This window comes from Strigops habroptila, chromosome 8 (genome assembly GCF_004027225.2).
Source record: "Strigops habroptila isolate Jane chromosome 8, bStrHab1.2.pri, whole genome shotgun sequence".
NCBI classification, from domain to species: domain Eukaryota; kingdom Metazoa; phylum Chordata; class Aves; order Psittaciformes; family Psittacidae; genus Strigops; species Strigops habroptila.
Genome location: NC_044284.2, coordinates 21,234,689 through 21,260,307, shown reverse-complemented (window position 1 = coordinate 21,260,307; position 25,619 = coordinate 21,234,689). Strand labels below are relative to the sequence as shown.

General features: G+C 35.1%; 1 protein-coding gene across 1 annotated transcript in view; it reads left to right on the top strand.

Annotated features, from left to right (window-relative positions):
* The window catches only part of SLC9A9 (solute carrier family 9 member A9), a 201,917-nt gene that overhangs the window by 35,318 nt on the left and 140,980 nt on the right, over positions 1–25,619 (top strand). Inside the window, exons 5-6 of the mRNA XM_030493879.1 lie at positions 9,090–9,205; positions 17,318–17,423. Coding sequence (XP_030349739.1) covers positions 9,090–9,205; positions 17,318–17,423 — 222 coding nt within the window. The remainder of the gene's footprint in view (positions 1–9,089; positions 9,206–17,317; positions 17,424–25,619) is intronic.

Sequence of the window (25,619 nt, the reverse complement as noted above, 5' to 3'; positions counted from 1 at the left end):
TAGAGAATAGCTGAATTATTCATGAATTATTTCAGTGTTGAATAATTGCCAGAAGCGTGAGTCTGTCTTCCACATAGACTGGATTGCAGGTTAGTATCTAGCAATGTTTCTATACTTGGAGAAGGAGTTCAAAACATTATTGGTTCTCACTTTCCTGACTCAAAATACTTTTCTTCTGAATTTCTGCTGAATCAGACTTTTTTTTTCCTTTTAATCATTCAGGTCTGTGAGGTTTGAAGAATTTCCCTAGACAGGTCTTTTATACTAACATTGTCAGCTGTCCTGAAACCTAGTTCTCAAAGCAGGATTTTGCTGTTACACAGAGTTCTGAAGAAAACTCATATAAAAGTTTTTTTGGCACATGGAATGTTCTTGAGGTTGAAAAGAAAAGACAAAATGATCCTTATATATCCCTCTGTCAATATAATAATGAGATGATAGTCAATGATATTAAAGGTTAGCACATCTGATGCTTCAAAGGTGAAGAAAACAGATATAGACTTTTGTTCTTGGTCTGCAGCTAATCCATGATACTTAAAGCTATCAGATGTTGTTAAAGCTGTGGATTTAGCAGAGTCTTTAATAACATCAGAGATTTATATTGATAACAAGATGGGGTTAGGGGTCTTCACATTTCAGAATATAAAGCACCCACTCAGCTAAGAACTAGAAAGAAACTTCTCTTAGAGAAGGCAATTTTATAATTGCTGCAACAGGTTTTCTTAGCTTACAAAACTCTTCAATGTTTTGACCGGGATAAATTGACATCTTGTAGGTAAAGAAGAACCTTGCATGTTCTGATTGCTATAATAATCATTGAAATAATTCATTGATGGACTGAATTAATTGTTGACTGAATGAATTAGCCAATTAATTAATGAATCTGGTTTACCTAATACCCTGACTGAACTGACTGTTTTAGTTCAGTCTGTGACAACAGTTTTGTAATCTGAGAACTCAGAATTATTGACATTTAATTACAATGTTTTTAACTACTGTAGGTGCTACTGTCACTATCTTCTTTTCCCTATATAAACTAGGTATTTTCAATCCTTCTCTTTTCATATAGAAGTCTCTTAGTGTCACTAATATTTTGTGAAGAATTCCACCACCCTCTGTACAATGGCGATTTAGGCATTTCTAAAATAATCTACCACTGTTGTATCTGGAAGATCTTATGTCTGATGTTTTTTTAGATTTTATTTTTATTGTCATAAGAATATCTGTCACAAAATATGTGTGTAGGATTGTCGGTTATTCATTATCTATTGGAGATTCTCTCATTAATAATACTGCGTGAAGTAAATCTTGAAGTAATGTTTAAATCTTTGTAGAGCAATTAAATATTCAGTGGCACTATGATATGGACACAGTACAGTTGACACTGTTTCATGGCTCATTTGCCCAAGTAATTATGAGATTTTGGTCATCACTCAAAGATCAAGTACAGCTTTGTAATTGCAAAGAGGTTCAGAGTTTTATGTGTGTAATGCATAATGGATCTGATTTAAATAGAGCTCAGGAACACAGAGATCCTGAAGCTTTGTTTTCCTCATTAGAGGAATATTAAAAACATATTAAATAATACTGTGCAGTTGTGAGCTGTGGTGAATTGATTTGTATGTCTTTGATGCAAAACACTAAAATTACAGTACAGTACTTTTCAGCTTATATAGGCCCACACCTTGCTCTCCTTTTTTCACTCCTCGCTCACTTTTTCTATATTGTATTTTTAGCATACTTTGCAAAATCTGCAATTGCATCTTGAAATTTCAAACCTGGGCAAAATGTTTTTTCTATTTTAAATGAAAGCATCTCTGTATCTCAACAGATATTTTCTATGGTCAAATGTACAATGGAAGACTAACCAAAATAAAATTCATACTGACATGTAGCAGTTCTTTACTTGAGCACAACTCCATAGGAGGTTGTTTTTAAGCAAGCAAAGGCTCAAACATTCAGGCTTTCTGACCACTATAGGCATTCTGCATAGTCTCATTCAAGCCAGTCCTAAAGCATCCAATACATGTGTTTGCATGCGTTTCAATTAATCTCTCCCAGTTGCAGCACTAAGAACCAACTCTCACTTTGGTTCTGCACCAATAAAGGTGAGTTGCAGAACCTAAGGTAAACATTTTGAAGCATGTATCACATCTCCACTTTTTCTGTTACCAGTGGTCCCCAAATTGACTGATACAGAAACCTGTGCTGGATTTTTTCATCCATGTTCTGTATTTGTTTGCTTGATTGTTTAAATAACTCTGAACAGCCATCACTATCCCAAAAGTCCAATACCACAGGAACACCCTAGCAATTTAAGTTACCTGTAGAACTATGGTGACTGAAACACAGCCTTTCTTCCTCACACCCACATACATCATGCCTCTGATGTGTAAAGTGTGTTTCTCTCCAGTAGGCCTTCCCATCAAAACTGATTTAAGCAGCAAACAGAAGATAATCTGTGACTACTAAAAAAGTCTTGGTGGTTCCCATTGCTCATTGGAAAATGATGAGCAAAGGCACTTCTTGCATCACCAAATGTCCTGCCAGGAGCACAGCTGTGCTCACTTGAACTGTTTGTCAGATCTATACAACCTAAAGCTATGCTTATGTTTCTAATACTCAGCTGTTGAGCAGTCACTGTGCCTCAGGTAACTAGGTATGCAGTGGAATTTTAAAGCCAGTTTCTTTTCTGTTCTTCCAGCTATTTCTATATCCAAAGGGGTTTTCTTCTTGTTCAATTTATACAGAATAGCTCAAGGTAAATTTATTATTGCTTTATTTGTACCAGAGACACTTCGCTGAGGTTTTCTCTTGATTTGATAAGTTAGAAAATGATTTCTTGAAGAAAAACTCATAAAACCCTTTCTAGTGACAAAACTGATTTAAAAGATGACAAAAAGAAGAATATAATAGTACATAAAGCACTTTGAAATAATGAATCACTGTAGCCAAAACATTTGATATGAAGCATTTCCCTATATAGAAAAAGTTACAGGAATATACTGGTATGGTAGAAATAGAAAGATCAGAATAAAAGAATGCGTATTTCATTTTCATCTCTACTATTTATGTTTTCCAGCATATATTTTAAATTCTGACTAGTGACTTTTTATTATTGTTGTGATATCAATCAGTCAATCACTATGTTATTTCATACACAAGCAAGAATAAAATAATCTACTTTTCCTATTCTTGGTTTATTAATATTACTATTCCTTGTGAAAAGAAAGAAATGCTACTCAGTTCTTTTTCATCTTTTGCTTGCATGACTACAATCTGCAGCTATGTTCAACTGGCTTCAGGCTACAAGATAATCACGTCTAGATAGAGTAGGATTCTTTAGGGAGTTAGAATATGAGATGAAAAATTCTCTGCAGGTTAGAAAACATATTTGGCAAGAAAGATTTAAATTACAAGTCTCATTCATGCTACGTAGCATAACTGCACTAACACCTTAAATCTGGAATTATGCTTTTTAAACCTTTAACATAATAAAGGCCCTTAGCAGTGAGATTCGGTAGGTATGTTGCAAAGAATAACAAAACTGAAGAAAATACAATTGCTGATAAAATCATTAGGCAGATGGGTCTGTCTGTATTGAGGATATGGTACGTGTACTGTACATCTTCACTTGGCAGTTGCTGTTACATTCTGTCCCCTACAGCTTTAAATTAAGAGTAGGTTCTTTTAGAACTGATAGGTTTTCCAATTAGTTTGCATGTGAGGATACAGTTACTTGTCTAAGAAGCAGCATGCTATAAACCAGCATGCCAATATGTATTTATTGACATAAATTTTTCAGTTTGCTTTAATGCAGAGGAATAGGTGCTGTGTTGCCAGTTTCTGCAAGCTGAAGATTTGGCCAGGATTTCTTAGGAAGCAAAGCTCAGCACAGGTTTTCTCACCTGGCTGCATCATTCAGGCATATTTTTACCATAAGAGATTTGTAGGATTTATTCAAGCTTGTATTGTCTCATCTCAAAAAGGTAGTCTGCTTGTCATTGTCATCTTGTCCCCCTTTGTTCATGATTTATGCATATATAGCCCATCTCAACAGTTCTTTTGGACAGCATGTTGCATTCCCAGAAATGCTGGTAACTGGGGTTGCGTTTTTATGAGCTGCATTTAAGTACAGTATAGGCTTTTGTTGTATATGTAGATGTCCAGTATGCTGCTTACTGACATGTTTCTTATAATGCTTTTCTCATCCACCTATATGTCTAAAGCTCTTGCCAGACTTTCATCTTTCGTGTCTAGATGACTCCAGTATCTTTTTCCTTTACAGATGTAGTGTGATCCTATTTGTGGCTATTCACATGCTTCTGTTAAAATCGTTCTCCTGGTCCCTTGACAGATTCTTTCTTTGCATCTTTCCTCCAGTCTCCCCATTCCATTCTGCATCAGACATACCCTGCTTGTCTCTACTTTAAAACTACAAATTATCTCTCTTTTACTAGCAGTATGCTGGATAGAAGTTTCACTATTTAGAACTTCCTGACAAGAGCTTCCCAAAAAAACCCCAAAGAAACTTCACTATCTCTTTTTAGATCCCTTCTTAAAACCAGCTGTTGCTAAAGAAAACTCTTGCAAAAAATAAGCTTCTGTTAAGCTGCAACTAAAGCTCTTCTGAGCATTTAGATAGTTTCTTGTGTAGTAATTAGTCTGTAAAGTCTTTAGGAGAGGGCTCCTTTTTTTTCCTCTGCATTTAAGCAGCAGCTAGTTCAAGAATGTCCGAGTCCAAGAGTAGCCTTCCTAGACAGCAGCTTTATAAATAAATTCACTGGAAATTTCCAGCAGTAGCCAGAAAGCCAGTGTACTTTCCCAATTCCTTTCCTTAATGCATGGCAGTAAAAGGTTAGTAGCAGACGAACTGTGGTAGTAAAAAAACTGGACCTTTTACACACAGAGATTCTTCCCCCTTTTTTCACAGAGGCAAGCTTTAATTCAGTCCAGCTTCAAAATAAGGACAACCCACTGCTCAGAATCATTAAAACTGGCAGGTTTTGCTCTGGTTCTTCATTGCCTGTTATTTACTTTGATTTTTTTTTTTTTCTTTTTTTTGGGTCAATCTAGGGTTTATTTTATGTAGCTGTACTGAGATTTCATGTCTACTTGCCGATTTGTGCTGCCAATTGTGGTATTTACCAGAAGATGATTCTTACTTCAGCAGGTCAATATTTATATAGCATCTCCTCTACTGTGTAATGATATCATCATATGTAACATTTTTTAGAGATGAGGCACTTTGTAAGTGTCAGACTTGCATAATCTGGAAAATTCTGAATTCTCACTTATTTCATTACATTACTGGTTTTTCTCCTGCTGTTGAAGTGGCAAAATACATGATGGGCTTCTCACACAATTTAAAAAAATGTTTGGGTGTAGAAAATGTCAGCTCTCCTGCAGCACAGCTAATCTGAGTTTTGTTCTTCTATTGTATTAGTTCATTAATGTTCCAAATCCATGATCAAATCAGTTATTCACAAATATAATTTGCAGTACTGAACCATCACTAAGTCCAAGTGAGAAGTCTTCAGTGACAGTTTCTTACTGATTAGTTCCATAGTTTAAGGAGCAACCACTTTCCTAAAGAACTTACAATATAGATTAAAAAGAAGATTAAAAGGTATATGGAATAAAATTACTTTGCAAATGTATTTTAAAGTTAAGATTTTCAAAGCCACATCAGAAATAAGGGTTACATTGATTTGCAATTCAGCTGCTATTTCCTTTATGCAGCCTTGAAGATCTCAGTTCTAATATTCTAAAAGCATAAAAAAATAAAATTTAGCATTCTAGATTAGTAAAAAAGTAAAAAGTGAAGTGGAAAAAAAAAAGAAAAAGATGATTTCATAATGAAGACAGGAATTGGAAAGCTAGAAGTACAGGCCTACTAAACAGATTCTTCAGAGCTCCTAACATTAACCTGATTTGTGTCAATGGCTTGCTCTCTGTCAACAGTGAGCACTGGTTGAGCATTGGTTGTCCCATTTTAGTGGGACAGGAACATTCTGGAGGAAATTCAGAGTCACTGGCACTTTTAATTATTTATAACTTTTTAACAGATTTTTTTAACATATATATTAAATGGATTGTTGAAGATGAATAAAGCAATCAGATTTGCTGAAACTTGGTGAGCGTAAACTTGCTAAAAGTAACTTAGATGTATCAAATGAAATAACAGCAGCCCTAAAAATCAATAAGACTATTTTTTTCAATTCTAGTTTATAATAGCAATACGGGCGTCACTGCAGGGTGTTTCCTTGGGATCAATGTCCTGCTGTCATTGGGGTATGTTTTCCTTATTGGATTTTCATTAAGAACAGCTATGTTGTGTAGAACTGGATGATATTTAATATCACTATTGTTGAGAGCTCAGGTATCCAGCTGAGATCCAACTTTTCAATATGTAGTGGAAAAGTCACACTACATCATTAACTACTACTCTCAAAAGAGTTACTAACATTTCTCATAGATAAATTGCTTTATTGTTTAAATTTGACAATTTAAAGAATACTAAAAACATGACATTCAGCTTGTGATATATCTAGAAGAATACAATGAGGTAAATACCTTTTTCTTTTTAGCGATGCATGAGTATATCCTGTATTACAATGAATTTATTAAATTATTTTCCCAAGAACAATCTCTCAGCTGGCGTAAACTGCCATAGTTCTGTTAATTTTGCAAACATCAGACAATTTACTCCACTTCAGAACTGCCCTTTGATTCCTAATTTTCAAAACAGCCTCTAGATGAACTTTTGGTGTCGTTTGGAGAAGATGACAACAAACCAAGTTTTGAGATGACAGAAAATTATAACTGAAAATGAAATCAATTATTTCTGGTTTAAGATTATTTAAAGTTATTTAAAGTGAAAATGGGATTGCATTTTGTATGGCTGTGTCCTCTAAGAAATCACTGATAAATGATGATTAATGATCACTTTAATGTATTGCCTTCATTAAAAATACACAGTTCCTAAAGAAAAGATAAGCCAGTGTGGTTTAAAAGGTAATTTACAATAGGAAATTATTTCTCTGCGTGTTTTCATATGTGCTAGATAGAGGAAGTAAAAATACAGATTCTTGTGGTTTGTTTAAACCAGCAGTTTCTCACATAATCCTAATGTATGTCTGCACTTAGTTGCGTTTATGTTTGAAAATTTGGACCTTTACCATTTTAGCATTACTAAAATGCATTGAGTGGTTAATGAATTAAAAAATAAAAAGGTATCATATTCTGAGTTTGCTGTTCTCTTTTTCTGCTGGATGAAGGTTAACATCTCAGTGACTAAATCACCACCATTGTTTGGTCTGATCTTCAGTTTTATTCCCCATTTCAGTGCAGCCAAGAATTGAATGGTATGTGAAGTAAGACCAGGTTCTGTACTAAACTTTATGGCAAACTTAGACCTTCTATATCAATGAAAGACTCCTGAATCCAGTTTTGTCCAGTTCATCTGCAACTTTGTACAGATAGTAAACTGAGGCACACTGAAAATATTTAGTAATGTGTAAAGAAAGAATGCTAAAGACCAGGATGATATCTACACTGGGTGTTTAAACAATTACCACAATTGAATTTGCTGGATAGTCAAAACTTAATTTTATTTAGTATTTTAAAATATTTTTAACTGAATCAGAAGAGAATCTTGTGCCAAAATGGCAAGCAGGTTTGGGCAATTATTTCTAAAAGGCATGCATATGTTCATTTCCATTCCTGTTGACTTTTGAGAAAATTGCAAATAGGGATACCAGCACCACAGTCAGTTTTTGAACAACTCATTCCTTAACAGGAATATTTGTGCTGGGGATAAAAAGACTAACTCCACTGCAGGTCTTGAATCATTATTCTTTGGGAATGGAGAGAAAGTGAGCTTATCAATCAAGGATACCCACAATTGGATAAATTGTTTAAGAACAATTGGTGGGTAACTTGGGAGTTGAAACCAGATGATCCTTTTTTAAGGTCCTTTCCAACCCTAACCATTCTGTGATCTATGAACTCTTAGCTAGGCAGCTTATGTAAATACATGCACAAATACTTAGGACCATTGGGGAATTCTGTGGTGAACTATCTGCTTCCCTCTTAATGTAATAAGGTGACAATACTTCAGAAAATGTATAGCTTGGTAAAGTATCTGAAAATGATTTGTAATTAACTCTTAGGCTGTTTGTTTTGTAGCATTTTATCTGTTGCTCAGATCTTCTGCATTTACACGACTTCAGAAATATCTTAGCTCAGGGCAAAATGTAGCTAAGTGTGAATGCATGTAGCTCTGCTTACGTTATTTTTTTAAAGCCTGTAGTTAGAAGAGCACAATTGTCAATTTATGTGTTGTGTTTATGGAAAAGGTATTGAATGCTATGGGGTATTTTATTAACTAAATTGAAAATATATAAAAATTAAAAAATCTACTACAGGTTCTAACAAGAATTTAATTTCTTTTTTCAATATATTTCAAGATTCTGGTTAGAATACACATCTCAGACAGCATTACCTAGTTATATAAACCAGTGATAACATTTCCTGTGACGCTAGTGAGGATTTAGCAGTGCATTTTGAAGTGTGACTTTGTTGCTTCACTGTCATCGTGAGTTATAAAATATCTGTCACGTTTGGAGACCTTATCTGGAACTTTGAATACAGCTAACATTTAAAAGCTGATAGAATAAAACAATTCATTTTGAAATATTAGAGCAAGCCATAGAGCTGATAGTAGAACTGCCTTTGTTTAAATGTTCTACAACATTAGCCAAATTAGTCTTAATAATGTCTTCTTAAGCTTACATTATCTTTCCTTTTGAAAAATATACAGCTAAAGCCATTGTCCTCTGCTGCCAGCAATGACAGTTATTCAGAAAAGTCTTTGGTTTGGAATTGTCTGTGACATTTTAATACAATACTTGAACAGATGAATAGGGAATAGAATTTTTATATGCTATCAGTTTATGTTCAATATTCATGTGATGATATGTTTATTTAAAAGAAACTGAAGAGAATAAGAACCTGATTAACACTGTAAATTAAGCATAAGCATTATATACTCTGTCTGGATGCCTGTCTTATCTTTCCCCTGACAGGTTGATAATGTATGGTTTTGTGAAGGCCATGGTACACATTGGCCAGTTAAAAGGATGGGAATTCCACTTCACTGACTGTTTATTTTTTGGATCGCTGATGTCTGCCACAGACCCAGGTAACATTTAAAATAAATTACTTTTTCAAAAGTCAGAAGTCTAAAAAAGAATATATCAACTGCATGTGCCATAGAAATGTTTAAAGTCTCTGTTCTTGATTTTTTATTCCCATAACTGTTAAATGTCTGATATTATGATAATTATAAGTCAAATTGGCCCCAGAGATCCCTTGTGGGTTTTTTTTTTGTAACTGGTTTAGCTCATAAACTTTATAAATGAAATTGCTGGGGAGACTGGAAAAATGCTGTTTTCCAATCTTCAGGACACTGATTTGTTCATTACTGATATGAGAACTGCTTTAACACTGAAGTCTGATGGTTAATAATTTAGACTTTGCATTCATGTGTGATCTAACCCAGTTTAAAGATACAGGGAATGTAGCTTTCAGATTTGGCCATATAAATACTGTTTATCAGGTACCAGTTTACAATTTGAATGCAGTGTTTCATGTTAAATACAACTCTAAAAAGATACATAATAAGAGGATGACTTGAAATTGCAGATGTGAGATTTAAAGCCTAAAGTCACACTAAACAGCCAAGTCTGGGAAACAGACTCAGTGAATTTTGGAATCACAAAATTCTGGAATCATTTAGCCTGAAATCAGAGTTATCCTAGGTTTCCTACATTTGTCCAGGTTTTGTTACACTGGACATGTTAATAGTACTCTGATACTAAAATGAAAATATTGGGTTTTGCATCTGTGGGACAACAGTGAAGGAGGAGGTAAAAAGGATTTTTTGGTACGTTGTTACAAAGAGGCACAGTACAATGTCTGCAGTGGTACATTGGATTTTGGAAAAAAAAATAAATCAGTTGAGACGTTACAGGAAGTGGAACAGAAAGTATTTTGTTATGCACATGACATGCTGCATTAGTGTTAACTACCCTTGAGCAGCTTCTCTGAGAAACTTACGAATAAATCTTTCAAATTCATGGCTATTAAAAGAAATGACAGAAAGCAACATTGTTCTACAAATCTGTTCCATTCTTTAAACAAACCCCCAGTATTTAACAGAACACTTTCAACTTGTGATTTATCATTCTGAAGGCTTAAAAATATTGTGTAAACTAACTTATTTCCACAAAACTGGTTGTGGTAGATTGCTGTAAAAGCTGCATCAAATTGTTATTCTCAAATTAACCCAAGCATCCAATATGCTGCCACTTATAAATCATGCAACTACTTTAATAAAATTCAGCACGATTGGAGCCTGTCCTCAAAGCAAGAGAAAAATACAGAAACTGAATGCACAAAGAAAACCGAGGAAAACAAACTGCTTATGGAATAAAAGGTTGCTTACAGCTTCCAAGTACATTTCTTGATTGTGCTATGAATAGAGTTTTGCAGTTGGCTTAGTTTCTTTTCCCATTTTCCAGTCCAATACTATTTAGTTTCACAAATGAATGTGTGGACTTATGAGGAGAAATATATCTAAGACAAATGCACTGATTTTGATTATAATAGTATTAAATCACCACTGATTCATCTGAAACAATCGGGGCAGGGGGTGGGGGGGAAGAGAAGCTCCTCTTGTACTGGAAGGAATAAGAAGTGACAACGATTACTTTTCCCAGATTTTTAAATAGGCTTAAAAACCTAACACTGCAGTTGAGAAAACTACTTCTAGTGTGACAAACTAAACAGTTTGTAATTAATCTTATGCTTATATAGACTGCCTGTGCATGTCCAAGAGTTTTCTAGTGTTCAGTCTTGCTCCCTCTGTTATTTATTCACAATATTCTAAGCTTTTAAATGTTTTTACTAGTCTTATCCATAAATTTGAGTCCCTTGAACACTTAAAGTACTTTGAATTAACCTTTTGCTTAATTAAATAGTAGAAACTGTTGAAAATATTGCATTGTGTGCTAGGAATTTCTAGTTATTTATAATCTCAAGCTATGTGAAGAGCTCATTGGAATTCCAAAATCAGTTAACATATGGTACCCTGGAGGACTGATACATACTAAGGCACAAAATAATCAGTCTAATGATTTTATATGTGATATCTAGCTTAAAAAAAAATCTGGTAAAATGTTGTTAGTGTTATAGAATTAGGATAGAATAATAAATTAGTGTCCTAAGATGAAATAATAAATTCCTGTCAGATTTGCTACCTGATTTTTCATTTAAATCTTCACTGTAAGATCATTTCAAAATGAGATTTAATTTTCCTTGGCTGTGGAAAGCAGTTAAGTCTCAAAAGATGTTAACCACTCATCTGCTGACTTGACAGAAATTGTTTTGGTTGAGTTCCTTATTTGTAACAGTAAAGATGACTGGTAGATATTTATATGTGGTAAGAAGAATTTTACTACTAGGGCAGTAAAAAAAAGTATGCCAGGTAAAAGTTGCTAATATTGTTAGGAAGAAGGAAATAATGTCATAGCATTATGTAGGGTTTATTTTTGAAGAGCATTTGAAGATCTTTATTATACAGATTTTTCCATAAAATCAATTCAGAAGAATTTATCTTATATGCTATGGGTTTCCTTATATAGAAAACTAGCACTTGAACTAAGATTAAGAATTTATGACTGGATGTTCTTGGGACTGTGCTTTTTTTTGCATTGTAGACTGTGATCTCTAAATATCTGTGATACTCAGGAATGCCTCAAAAAAGTCTCACATCTCTAGAAAGAAAAGGTAGACATTTCAGGGACAAAACAAGGTTACTTTCAAGTGAATCATTCATATTACAGGAAATATCTCCTTCCAATAATTTCTCATTTTCAGCAGAAAAAGTTTCTCAATTCAAGACTTCAGATGAGAGATTAAAGTTCTACAAAATAGAATTTTAAAATTCCCAAATTCTCCGTTCATTAGTCTTTGATTTAAGACATCAGACCAGTATTTTTATTTTCCCTTATTCTGATCAATAGGTATCATTTATCATGTAGTTGGGGAGATCATCTGTTCTTGTTATTTCATCTGTGTAAAATAACAGATTTCACTGTTTTGCTGTTGAAAGGGTTTCTCTTGTGTCAGAATTGTGTTTTGATTTCTAATATAACCTGACTCTGGAATCTTTTTGGTGTGATCCCTTCAAATGAGATGGAGCAGTTTGTTCCTATGTTCTGCTACATGCATCACTCATCAAGAGCAGCAAAGAAACAGCGGAAAAGGTGCTGGTGTGGGGGGTGGCGCCCCCAGTTCTCAGTCCCTGAGCATGAGAGACCTTCAAATTGAAACTGCCTTACGTTGAGCACGGATAAGGATATTCTGACAACAGCTGTCCTCTGTGGTTGAAAGGCAGACACAGCAATAAGACACAGCAATAGGTTGCTTCAGGGTACCAGTGGTTGTAATGGAATAAGGTGAATGACAGAACAAAACTGGCAAAAAATGAGTGAAAAGATTTGACCTCAGCCTTAGCCACCAAAAAACAACTGAAAAGTACAACTCTGGCAGTTCGTCTTTGCTGTTATTAACACATTCTGCACAATGACCTTCCAATCCAAAGACATTTCATGTATCTTTAGCACTTCTTTTTTTATAACTTTTGACATTTCAAGCACAGAAAACATTTACCTTCACAAAGTTTGCTGAAGCACAGCTATTTCTGAACTATATGAACTTCCTTACCTTTGGTCAAATTGATAATCACAAGGCTCTTCTCTATTTGAAGTTACTATGGTTACAGCAGAACTGGAGGTGTGAGTTGCACTACTGTTGTTATTGATAAAATTGGATATTTATCAGAAAGACCAGTTTCTGTTTCTCATAATAGCAAAGGATTTTGCATTGTAAGCATAATGTATAACTAGAGCAAGGTAATATATTTTGTACACTGGTTATATAAGACTGTTTATAAATGTGGTTTTAGTTTAAATATTTTTATGCTTTCTTTTTATTCAAAACTGAACTCATCTGTGAGTGGCATGACTGATTAGTAGGGAAAGGACACTACAATTAAAATTAGAATTGTTATTTTTAGAGAAAAATGGATAGGAAATGTGAGATTTCTCTCATCTTACTTTCTGCCGATGTGATACTGCCTTCCCAAAAGAATTCAGGCCCATGAGCTATGAAATATATTAATAGTTCTAGTCAGAAGATTGAGGTATAATAATACCAGTACTTTATATAATGGTCTAATTTATTCTCTGACCTTCAAACATAACAGCAAAGTACTGGATGCAGTTAACTTAGGGATTATTGTAGTTTGCTGATATTTCAGTTAGACATACATTTTACAGGAATGTAAAATATAAGGAGTAAGGCAATTTGTCTCTACATATGTCAAAAGACATCTTTCACAAACAGGCCTACAGACACTTGTTCTGACTTGGGTACAACCCAAATCATGCCGGGCTTAGCATCTAACAGTTGTTACCTCAGTCCATGAAATCAATGAAGAATTGAATCAGATTTCTGTTGTCACAAGCACTGTGAAAATCTTAGATGCTTCACTATTTCATGCTTCCCATCACTGTTTTTTTTAATGAAGTTCACAACCCTTTCTGAGTCAGAAACTCTGGTACTTGTTATTTCTATTTGTTTCAGTATCCTACTGGCACAAAATATGTTTGTTTGCTGTTCCCCAATTAGCTGTCCTTCAAGCCATCTGTTTTTTTACCTATATCTCTCCTCATATGCTTGACTGAAATAAAAGATTAGGAGATGCTGTGTACTTTAGTGAAAAGTAGTTTGGCATTTTCATAATATATATTGAATCTAATGAATTGTACAATACTTGGAGTAAGTACCACACAAAAACCAAGCCCTACTTACTGTTCCTCAAAAGTGCCTTCAGAAAGCCTTTAGAGATGAAATTTCTCAGATTAGATATGTTACTGTGGTATATGATAGCCAATACTGAATTTTTAAATTCATTCCCTCGAGTCTTAAAGTCTCCCATCAGACAAAATGTGATATGACTACTTTGGGCAATAATGACTATTCATACAGTATTATTCTATCCAGAGAATAATTTAAATTAACTTTCCTCATCATCATGTCCCTTTTAATATTCCCATTCTGAACTATATCCCTGGTTCTCATAATTAATGAAGGCAAATGTGATCTTGAGGAAATGATTGGTGATTAGCAAAACAATGTGAAAATGTTTTATTGAACTCTTAAATGGGGTGAATGTGCTAAAAATTATGCAGTCCTCTGTTCTTATGCAGGTACTATCTAACATTTTCATTAACGAGTTGGCTAGTGCAGTAGAGAATGCTTCTTTAATGTATAATACTACATTGAAAGGAGAGTGTAACCACTTGGAAGGACATGATTAGAACTCAATATGATTCTTGCAATGATTTAAAATCAACAAGGATAAATGCTACACTTAGAAATAATCAACTTCATAGATAGATCAGAAATAAGCATTCACTGCTAAAAAAGATTTCAAGTTTATGACCTGAAAATGAATAATCAGCACCAATTCATAGCAAAAAAAACAAAAAACAAAAAAACCCAAAAAAAACAAAAAAAAAAAAAAAAAAACAAAAAAAAAGACAAAAAAAAAAAAGGAAGACAGGATTTATTAACTTGTTCTAAAGCATCTTTTTACATCCTTTCTTTCTTCATTCTTCTCAACAGAAAATGTCACCTACAGTACTTGAATCTGATTTTGGGCACTGTATGTCAGGAAAGTTATGGACTAATTAGAAGTCATTAGCAGGCTAGAAAACTCACTGAAAGGAGGAGGTTGAAAGAAATGAGTCAGTTTAGGGAGGAGATGAAATGAGTCTTTGAATAGGCAAAATGTTGCTGGAAAGAAAAGAGAATAAATATGACAAATTATTCGTGTCTCATTAGGCTAGGAATGGAAATTACAGACTTGAAGAGAAGGAGGAAAGATTTAGGTTAGTAATTCAGGAATAACTGCATTTATAAACCATATGAATACTGAAAAGCAGGTTAGTCTCCCTTGGAATTTGTGGAACTAGCATAATTTCATTTAAAAACAGATCAGACAAATATCTGTCATCAGTGGTATGGCTGAAGCTTGCTGTTTCTTGGGCCAGAAAAACATAGGGACAGAGCAGAGACCAGAATTACTCAGTCAGGGACAGGCAATGCTGTAAAGAAGATGCAATAACCTCCACTGGGAATGGGAGAAATATTTGAAATGGAAGATACTTTCTGAGAAAGTATCTGGGTGAACTGGGCAGTCTCTCCCAGAAGAGACAATTGCTGCATTACTGTGTTGCTTGCTTTATTATTCTGCTTTCATTTGAAAAGATTTTAAGTCAGATTTTTGTGGTAGAGTTGGGAGAGAAAGCAAGAAGATAAAGCTGATTTTTTAGGAGGCAAGAGGAAGGAGAGGAATGTGTAGGCATCTGTCTAATTGGCTTGGCCTGCTACATGTACATGCCAGCAGTACATTGGAATTTGACTACTATTTTCTTTTCTTCCTATCATTATTGCAGGGGCTATTAATATGAGCCCAAACTAATTAGCTAATAAGCAAAAGCTGGAAGTGGCAAAGAATTGTAGAAAACAAGTCTGTTGTCATGCCAATGGCATCAAAGCGTGGGAGTCTAAATTGAGTCCAAATTTAGCACATTAAGGTTTTTGCTAATCAAGCAAAAACCTGAATATAGATATTGATGAATCATGAAGTTATCTTTTGCCAATAAAATTTCTTCCTACACCTTTGTGTTTTTCTGGGGAAAGAGCTCTCTTCCTAGTTTAAATTATAACTGCACTGGGAGTAGATGGGTGAGATTACCAGGATAGTTAAATATAACTATCTAATTTAAATATAGCTATATCAGCAAATGTTCAGCTACGCACATCTCCCAAATTGTCTTCTGTAGAATAACACTTCCAAAATTCTTCAAAGATAACACATCAACAGAGATCACTTTGACACAAAATCTCACAGAACTGAGAACCTATTTTGGATTTATAAACTGATTTTTAGATTACACAGACATTTAAGTGCCATTAGAAAATCTTATCAGTAAGGATTTCAAAGTTCCAAGAAATGTTATTAAGACAAAGCATAATCACCTGTTCATGTTTTTGTGCGAATTATCAGCAGCCATCTCAATGTAAACGTAATTTGCCAGATGTTAACATGGCATCCCAGAGGCACTCCTAATCTTTGGGATCCCTGGGCTACAAAGAATGAGTCAATTGCACAATTATGTACTAGAATGAGCACCAGTGAAGCAGTGAGCTAACATGTAATTTTTAACCATACAAATAATTGGGAGCCTTTGCATTAAATTGTTTGAAAAGCAAAAGCTCTGCGTTGTCCATGAAAAGAGAGAATAATAATATAAACACAGAACACAGATAGCCAACTTCATTGGAGATTATGAAGTGTTAGATGAATCTTGGGAAGGATTGTGATCTCCTGTTTACAGGTAAGAAAACCGAGGCACAAAACAACTAAGGAGTTCTTTAATATCTATAGGACTTTACCTATATATCAGCCAAGCATCTAAATGCCCTTGGGGATGTGTGTCTGAATTATTTACCCAACTTCAATTTAAACTCAACACAATCTATTTTTTCTATTGCACTCGTAAGCTCACAATCAAATATAGCATATAACTCAGGAAGGAGGTAAGGACTTACATTAGTGATATGCTGAAGGAACCTTAAAATGGGTTACAAGTATCAGATATCCAAATCTGGATGAGAGAGCTTCATGACTACAGATATGCTACACCTGAGGTGAAAGTGGTTACGCCGCTGGTGGGACAGGGTATGAGGTTATTATGCATGTTTCTCAGTGAATACGCATAACAGATGGATAAGCGTTATTATATATCCTTCTTAAAACAGGTAAACTGCTACTCTTATTACACACAAAGTCCATGGCAAAACCCAAGTCTTCTCAGCACTCTTATTTCTCCTTGGTCACAAGATCATAATACTTTATGCACAGCAAAATATGCTGTGACATTTTCATTTATTCATGATTCTCTGTGTGAGAAAGTTTCTTCCTAACTCAGCTGAAGCATCAAAACTCATAGACTTGCTGGATTATATACTTCAATTGATCCCTTTTAACTTATTGTTATCCGCTTAGGCAATAAATAGGACTGGACTTCTCAAAAGCCATATTCTAACATTGTTTTATTTCTTGAACTGCCAGAGGAATATGAAAATAACAAACTCATTTTGCTTTGTCTCCATACAGTGACAGTTCTTGCTATTTTCCATGAGCTGCATGTGGATACAGATTTGTACACACTTCTGTTTGGAGAGAGTGTCTTTAATGATGCCGTGGCTATCGTGCTGACGTAGTAAGTGTACCCACCTCCATTCTTGGTGAAATAGTTACAAGCTTGCATTGCTGATATGATACTCACTGATATAGTTTATGTAAGTAGAGAGAAAACATTTGAAGATTTCATTACGGAGATGTAGTTCTGGAGTCATTCTTGGTTTGTTAAACACCAGAATTCCAATACTGTTAATGGTAACTCTATCTAAAATGCAATTTTAGTTCATTTTCTTCAACCTAGAAAACACCATATTCTGTAAAATGTGTCACTTTGATTTTTTATTATTATTTATTTTCTCAACAAGATATCTTGAATAAATAATGCTGAATGAGCAGCTAGGACACAGGGCAATGATGAATTTGGAGACAAGTTCTTTTTATTTTTTGCTATCTGTTATTTTCCAAGATTAAGACCACAAAGTGGTACACAGTAGCTCAGTTTGTCTACTTCCGCTTATTGAATCTGACAGACCTTCATCTGATAATATTATCTTAAATTTATATATAGCTTTTTTATTTTCAGAAATCCTCAAGCAGATCACAAATGATGGACCAAAATCACACAAGTATGTGCTGTCCTAAAAGCACAGATGCCAAGTACACGATTAACAGGATCTCAAATTAACTCCACTCTATGTGTACTATATGCTTCCTGGAGCTTTGCTAGAAATACAAATAATCCTCGCAGATAATCTTAAAAGTAACAGGACTCTGCAAAATTGAATTCAGTTTTCCAGGATGCTTGAAGATGCTTCACAGTAAGCCTCAAACCAGTGCCACCTTTCTCTACTTAAAATACAGTTCCTTGAACTAGGATTTATCCTATCCTTCAGAAAAACAGACTTTTACAGAGTTTACAGTCATTAAAAAATGAGGTTTATATTTTGTCTGAAATCTCATCGAGAAACAAAATAGTTGAATTGCAAAAAAACTCAAACAGAATTGTTTCACAATACAAAAAATAGTATTCCTATTTATCATTCTGCAATTATCAGTCTAGTTATTCACCTATGCTAAACTCCTCCCATTGTTTCTAGAGCAAGAGGGTTTTTTTTTCCAAACATTATCAAGTGCCTGAGCACAGCATTTCATGACTAGACACAGCATGGCTGTCACATTCAGTGACTGTGGTTGGAATGTGTCACTTAGGAGAGCATCTAGTACATCAAATAATAAAAAATGCAAAAGGGAAACTAAGCAGAGAATAGAAACCTCAGCAGAGAGAACAGATAGAAAAGCATTAAAACAGCTATTAGAATTGGAAAGAAGTGTGTAGGTGATTTTTTTCTCTCACACTTGGCTTTATTTAATAAAGGCCTGGACATTTATAGCTCATTTAGACTCTTCATCTGTTAGGGTAAGGTTCCTATAGACTTGGGAACTATTAGGCTACAAGCAGCTCAAGGAGACCCAAAATACTTTAATCATCTCTAGTTTTCCATTGCTGTGATGCCAAAGCACATGGATCTCTTAAAAGGCGCAACTCAACTGCAAAGCAAATCTAGAAAGAAAAGTACTATCAGATAGTACACGATTCATGAGTTTCTAACCTCTACTCTTCCCAGTACTCAAGTCCTGGTTGTGAGCCTCAGCCTGCACATGGATACAGAAATCTATAGGAAGGATGCCTGATGCAAATGCTGGCTACCTCCTTCTCTGTTTCCTTTGGTATACATGGGATATTGCAAGTCTTCTTTACTACAGAATCTTGTCACTGGAAAACTAGCATATGTTTCTATATATCCAGTGTGACTGATACTTTGATTTCTCTAATGTATTTAATAATTTGGAGAGACTAAAGAGAGTATATGGTGCCATCAGTTTCACATTTCATTAATTTCTGGTTTAAATAATCAGCTTCTGCACAAATACAGTGTTTCCACAATTTAACATGATCTTCCTTTCTGTTGCCTTTTAAGTAAAGGCACCCTCTTGATAATATCAGCTTCAGTGCATTAACACTCCACTAAACCAAACTGAGTTTAAATTAAGAATATTATTTTTCTCTCATGACAAAAGAACAGCTATTTTTTTTCTCTGTAACACATACCACTTTTCAGGATGGTGCAAACACAACATGCTCATAATTACAGTAATAGGGGACTATTTAAAAAGGTGTGAGAATAATGTTTACAAATCTGGAAAAGCAATGTTAAGTCATTTTGTACACTATGTAATGGTGAACAGAAAATAGATTAAGAGAATACACAGTGTCTTTCATTAGCTAACAGAATAACCCAGCTAATGTCTGCAAGAGTGACTCCCTGCAGGAAAGGAAGGAAAAGAAAAAAGGAAAGGCCCTGATGGCTAGCTGTGGCAATTTGGCAACGCAAAGGTAGTATGGCTGTGGGCCAACAAGGCTTTATATGGTATCTCCCTTTTCCTTCAGCTTCTCCCTCCAATCTCTATTTTGCTGTGCTGTTTATCATTTAGTTTAAAAAGGATAGCAGCAGGACCAGCTACCGCTACTTTTTCAACAACATGAGCTGTGTGTTGCTGCAACTGTATGCACAGGGCCAATTGCCCTCAGAAAATATTTATCAAGCACACAAGTTCTCCAGGCCAAATCAGCAACACTCCTATAGGCCATCTTGCCATACCAAACACCTGGAGTGTTTATGACTATTGCAAGACTTCATTTATACTGTGCTATTTTAAGATAATCCGTGCAGGAGGGATCAGTGTGAATCAAATTGACAGTCGTGGCTGCAGAAAGGCTGACAAACTGTTGTGCATCTGGGAGAGCTCATGCACACAAGGGCCTCTATAAGCAAGGGTATTGTAGATGTAACAAGGATTTTCTACATAAGCAACTCTTAGAGTTGCTTACAACTTTTCCTTATTAGTACAAAAGCCTCCTTTTAATAGAAAGTTTGTGAGAATTCTTACAGAAAATAAATGTTTTGGAAGAAAATGAGAATTTAAATATTCAAAATAAGTAATTTTTGAACCTCTTTTATGTCAAGGATTCAAGACACTTCAGAAAAATAATAACAGAGCCCTACAATACTTATTAGATAACTAAACATGTCTGCTTTTACCCAGAAAAACCTATGTGAGTCATTACACCACAAGTATTTCCTACATACTTCGTTTTCCAACAAATTGACTTGGCACACCCGTCCGCCTTCTATGTCTACCTGAGCATAAGCTTTTTCTGTAGAAGTATTTTATATATGCTAACAATAAAACAAACAAATAAAACATATGTAGGAAAATATATTTGAAGATATTTGAGCTTCTACATGTGTTAAATATCCTTGTTATGATTAGAGATTGTTTCACTCTTTGAAATTTAATTTAGGCAACAAATTATGGCAATATTTTATGAAAAGGTCTTTCCAATCATATTTGTATTACAATTTTTAAGAAAGAAATCATTCTCAGTTCTTCATATACATTGTACTTCATCACCAGGAAGTTTACCTGAGTTTATTCTGTAGCTTCCAGAATGAAATATCACTTAAGATTATGTTTCTTGTATTGCTGTATCATAATATATACTGTATGGAATGTATTCTTTTGTTTTCTTGGGGGTTGGTCTATGATGTAGTGAATATTTTCATAACAGATTGCAGATGATAGGGTTTTTTACCACTGTTTGTATCCTCTAACTCCTGGGTTTTCGACTTCTTCAGCTTTTTTGCAAAAATATTAACAACAAAATATAGCTTACAGTGTTCCAGCACACATAAAGCTGTTGTCGTAGCTATAAACTTAACCTTCTGCTATCCAATTCCCCGTAAAGCAGCAGCTTGTTCAGCTTCAGATGCACATAGGCCTTCACATTATAGGGGACAACTGTCAAGGCAGTCTGTTTCATTCCTAGATTTCAGACCCAGGAATGTTTATAATTACTCAGGTTTGTAGATAGTACTTTACAGGCAAATACAATGAACTGTCTGTGTACGTGAGCACTTACTAGCTGTGGACCACATTCTAAAGATCAAAATTGAGAAACTTTCCAGTAATTTCAGTTGGATGAAGTCTGTAGAATCTAGCTGAAAGGAAATAATTTATGGATATTTTTGAGCAAATAAGATTAACCTCTTTTTTCACTTTCATTCTTTTTTCATTGTTCTGTTTTCATATGATACATCGCTTGTTGAAGAAAACTTTTGCGTATATTTTGAGCCACATGCTATAGGTTTTGGCTTGGCATGGGTGGTGCACAGAAAAATTTGATGAAGAAAGTGTGGAAAAGCTGTTCAAAAAGCATTGAATATCTTAAGATGTGATTGAAAAGTAGCTGAACAGGTCATTAGCATTGAGACAGTGTATTAGCAGAGCTATTTAATCTTTCTCATGCTGAGTGCTCAGTGAGTGCAGGATGTTTAAAGCAGTAGTGAATACAGATACATGTTCCCTGCTAACAAATTACCTAAGAGAACATTACACGATAGATGTTTCCATTGTAGCCAATGTCAGAAGTGTTTGTATCATCACTATGCAAAAGACATGACTTCATCTTTCTGCTGGCTCTGTACCATCGCTCAGTGGGCCTGATGAAGTTTCATCCCCTTCCTGAAAGAGGTGATAGTGTGGAAGTCACATTGGCAGCAAGGACATCAACTTATGGCAGTGTCTTTCACAGGTAATCAAAACACGTGAGTGGCAGCTAGGGGACACAGGACACATGTGAGACATACAGCAAGCAATGGATTAGCCAAAACGCTAAATTCTTAGAACTAGGTAAGAACTGGAGGTGTAATCCTGTTATTGTATGACCCTTGCTGATAAGAACAGTATTTGTGGGCGAGATGCATATTTCCACTGATGCTCACAGGTGCAGGAATTCAGTGAGCCTCTATTGGCCAGATAAGATCATCTCAAATAAATAGGTAACAGTCAGGTTTTCTCCTTTCTTTTCACCCCAAAAAAATCTGTGCTGGTAGAACAGTACTGCAACCCCCCTCTACATAAAAAGTTTCTATGGATTCGGTCAAAGATTTACTAAGCAGTTTACCATGATGAAGAAATTTCATTTTCCAAAGTTCTTGGAATATAATATTTTCTCTAACAATAGATATATTTCAAGTCTATTTTTCGTGATCTAGCTACAGCGTATGACACTATATCTGTGCTTGATAAATTAACTGTCCATAAAATCCAGACTCCTTTTTAATAGCTTAAAAGGCTTGAAATTTATGACAAATTGTTTGTAGATTGCCCGTTTCACCTTGCTTTTGTCTTTCCTTCTTTAGTGTAAACAGAGCTTATCTGCTATAGTAGGATAAATTGTAAAGGAGGAACTCTAATTATTCAATGTGTATTCAAAGTATTGAGGGCAAAACAGGCAGGGCAAATTGATAAAGGTGGTGGTCAGCTTTACTATGCTCGGTGAGGAAATCCCTTGTAAAAATAGTTTCATGGCTCATCTTCAATATTTCCAGGATAGACAAATACCAACATATGTCATAGCATACCTCTCTTCTGCTCAAAAAATACTTTCATTCTAGTCTAGTAATACCTTATACAAGTTAAAATCATGCTCACACTATTCTTTCTTGGCAGAAGTTCTCCCAGAAACTTGTATGGGGCTTTCTAGAATAACACGGCAAAGGTAACTGAGACAAAGTTATTGAAACCTAGGTATGATTTCCAGGAGAAATAACTCAGAAGCCAGAGCTCCACTCAGCTTGTGCTGAGCACCCTCTGGGGCTGACATTTCTCGGTGATCACTATAACTGACTTAGGAAGTCAGAGAATTCCTTCTGTCATGCTGGTTATTCTTACTGATAGGTACACTCATGATATTACTAATTTTAGTTCAGTTTAGATCTCTTCGAAATATACAAAACTTTTTTCATCAAACGGACCTCAAATAGAACATCCATAAGAACCTTTTATCCCTTCTGAGTTCTTTGTTACTTCAGTGGTTTTAATTCTGTTATTATGTCATTGAACGTGAAGGTATTTTACATAGGAGAATGTAATCAGAGACTGAAGAAAGAGACATTTGACAAACACCAAACGTAGGTACAAATATTCAGTTTATGTTTCACGTTGTCACTGGCCTGGTGAGGTAACTATCCATTATCTGTAAGTGTTACTTTCCTATTTTTCACAATTTCTAATTGTGATTCTTTGTGTATTGTATATTAAAATCAGCAGTTCTATAAAGAACATGAAAAGATATTGTAACTGTGCTGCTGAATAATGAAGTTGGGAGCTGGGATTTGCAGGAAGCAGTATCCGCTTAGAAAGCTATGATGGGTGTCTCCTTGATGCATATCTCAGTAGATGTGAGGCTCCCTTTACAACTATTTTAAGCTTTGTTCTTTTGTCATGGACTGTCTCTAATTTGGATCCTTTGCCCTTCTATTTTTGGGGTATTATTCTGTATAAATTTTGACACACTTCGATCCCTGAACCCATTGAATAACAAATTTTGCAGTGGAAAAACAGTTGAATGTTCTCATATTTTTCACTTAAACTGTGGTTATATTCAGAAAGTGGCCTTCAAAAGGGACATTGTGGGCTTCCATATGCACTGTCTCAAACTCTTTTGTATCATGTTTTATCAATTAAGAATGACTTTCTTATCAGCCAATACTTTTGTCTTTGTTTCAGTTTTCTTCTCATCTGTAGGTAACTGAGAGTTCATTCAGTCTATGAACATGGTGACGTCTGTCAGCCTTTATCCCATACCTCCTGCTGAGATTTATTAGGCATTGTTAGGCAAAAAATATGATTGCTTCAGTACTGAGTCATCACAGATGAAAAAAGAATGTTTCTCTATTGCCCTTATATTTTTAGCCTTTTTTTAAAACCACGTATTCATGCAATTTCTTAGTGTCTTTTACCATACTATTTCAGCAACTGGAATGAAAATGAAACTCATTTAAGTTCTATCTATTTCCAACATGTATCTAAGTGCAGACAAGATGTTATTCACTCATCCTGGGCATATCAGTACGTAAGTAATAGTGTGAAAAAACCCACTTCTATTCCTAAGTGGGCCCTTATGTGCACACAGTTAATAGCTTTCGTGTACCTACACATAATACTGTTCAGCTTTTCTTTCAAAAGTATATAAGCCTCATTCCTTGCCAGCGATTGTATAAAGTGTGCTCAGAGTCACGCTTCTAGCCAAGGAAGAAAAGAGGGAAATAGAAGCACTCGTGCCATCAGATGACAAAAATATAAAAGAGATTAACATATGCAAAATTTTCTTGCTTACAGAATATAGGTGGCACATAGGTTTCTAAGTGTGGGAAAAGATGGTGAAATGGAGATGAAAGAGAAAGTAAGAAACTGAACGGGTAAAAGCAACAAAAGGACATTGTGAAGACCTGGCTAGAGAAAGGGAACAAGGGTGAGAAAGACAAGACATGGCGAGAGACAAAGATAAGGCATACTGTGTAGATACAGATCCTGACAGTCCTGTAGCTAGGACTCTTTAGAGAGAAGAAAAGCTTGTTTACTCATAGGGCTGCAGAAAAATATCTAATTATTTTTCTCTGGTGCAATTTTGCAGTTCTGTGTTGGTTTTTTAGGAATGTCTATGTTTGAAATCCTTAAGCAGTACATCAAAATGTGCTCCTGAACTGTAAAGAAACTGTGAAAAGCATAGGAATTAGGACAGCAGTTCTAAAGAGTGGCACACTGCAATCAGGTAATGCATCTGAATTCAGAAAAGGAATGAGATTCTGACAGAAACACAAGGAGTTGCTCCCAGACCCTTTCTTGGTAGCTGTCTTTATGTAAATTCACTTGGCAGATCTAGAGGAACCAAGGCTTCTATGAGTCTGTGGCAGGCCTAGAGAGGTGGTTGCCTTTGCAAAACCTGGCCTAGAACTTGCAGATCAAAGTAAGACCAGCACTGGACTGCAACAGGCATAGGAAGTGTTGCTCCATGGCACTGACTTGCATGACCTTGAATCTTGACAAAGATTTAGGGATTTCAGTGCCTCTGAGCTGTAGATCTGGACAAATGACTAACTGGATCTCTGAAATCAACCATTGCCTCATTACGAATAAACACTATTTGTGATTTTATTCCCACAAAGGTTCCTGGGGAAGGATGACTGTAACACTTTGGAGGAGAATAAAATAGAATTACTTGAAAGAAAGTAAAATGCTGGGTGGAAGCTCAACCCAAACATTTCACTTACTGGCTCCCCTTAGACAAGATGAATTTGGCTACTATTCCCAATATTGTTAGAAAGGCTTATGTACCGAGCCTTATGTACCATGGAAACCACTGAAATAA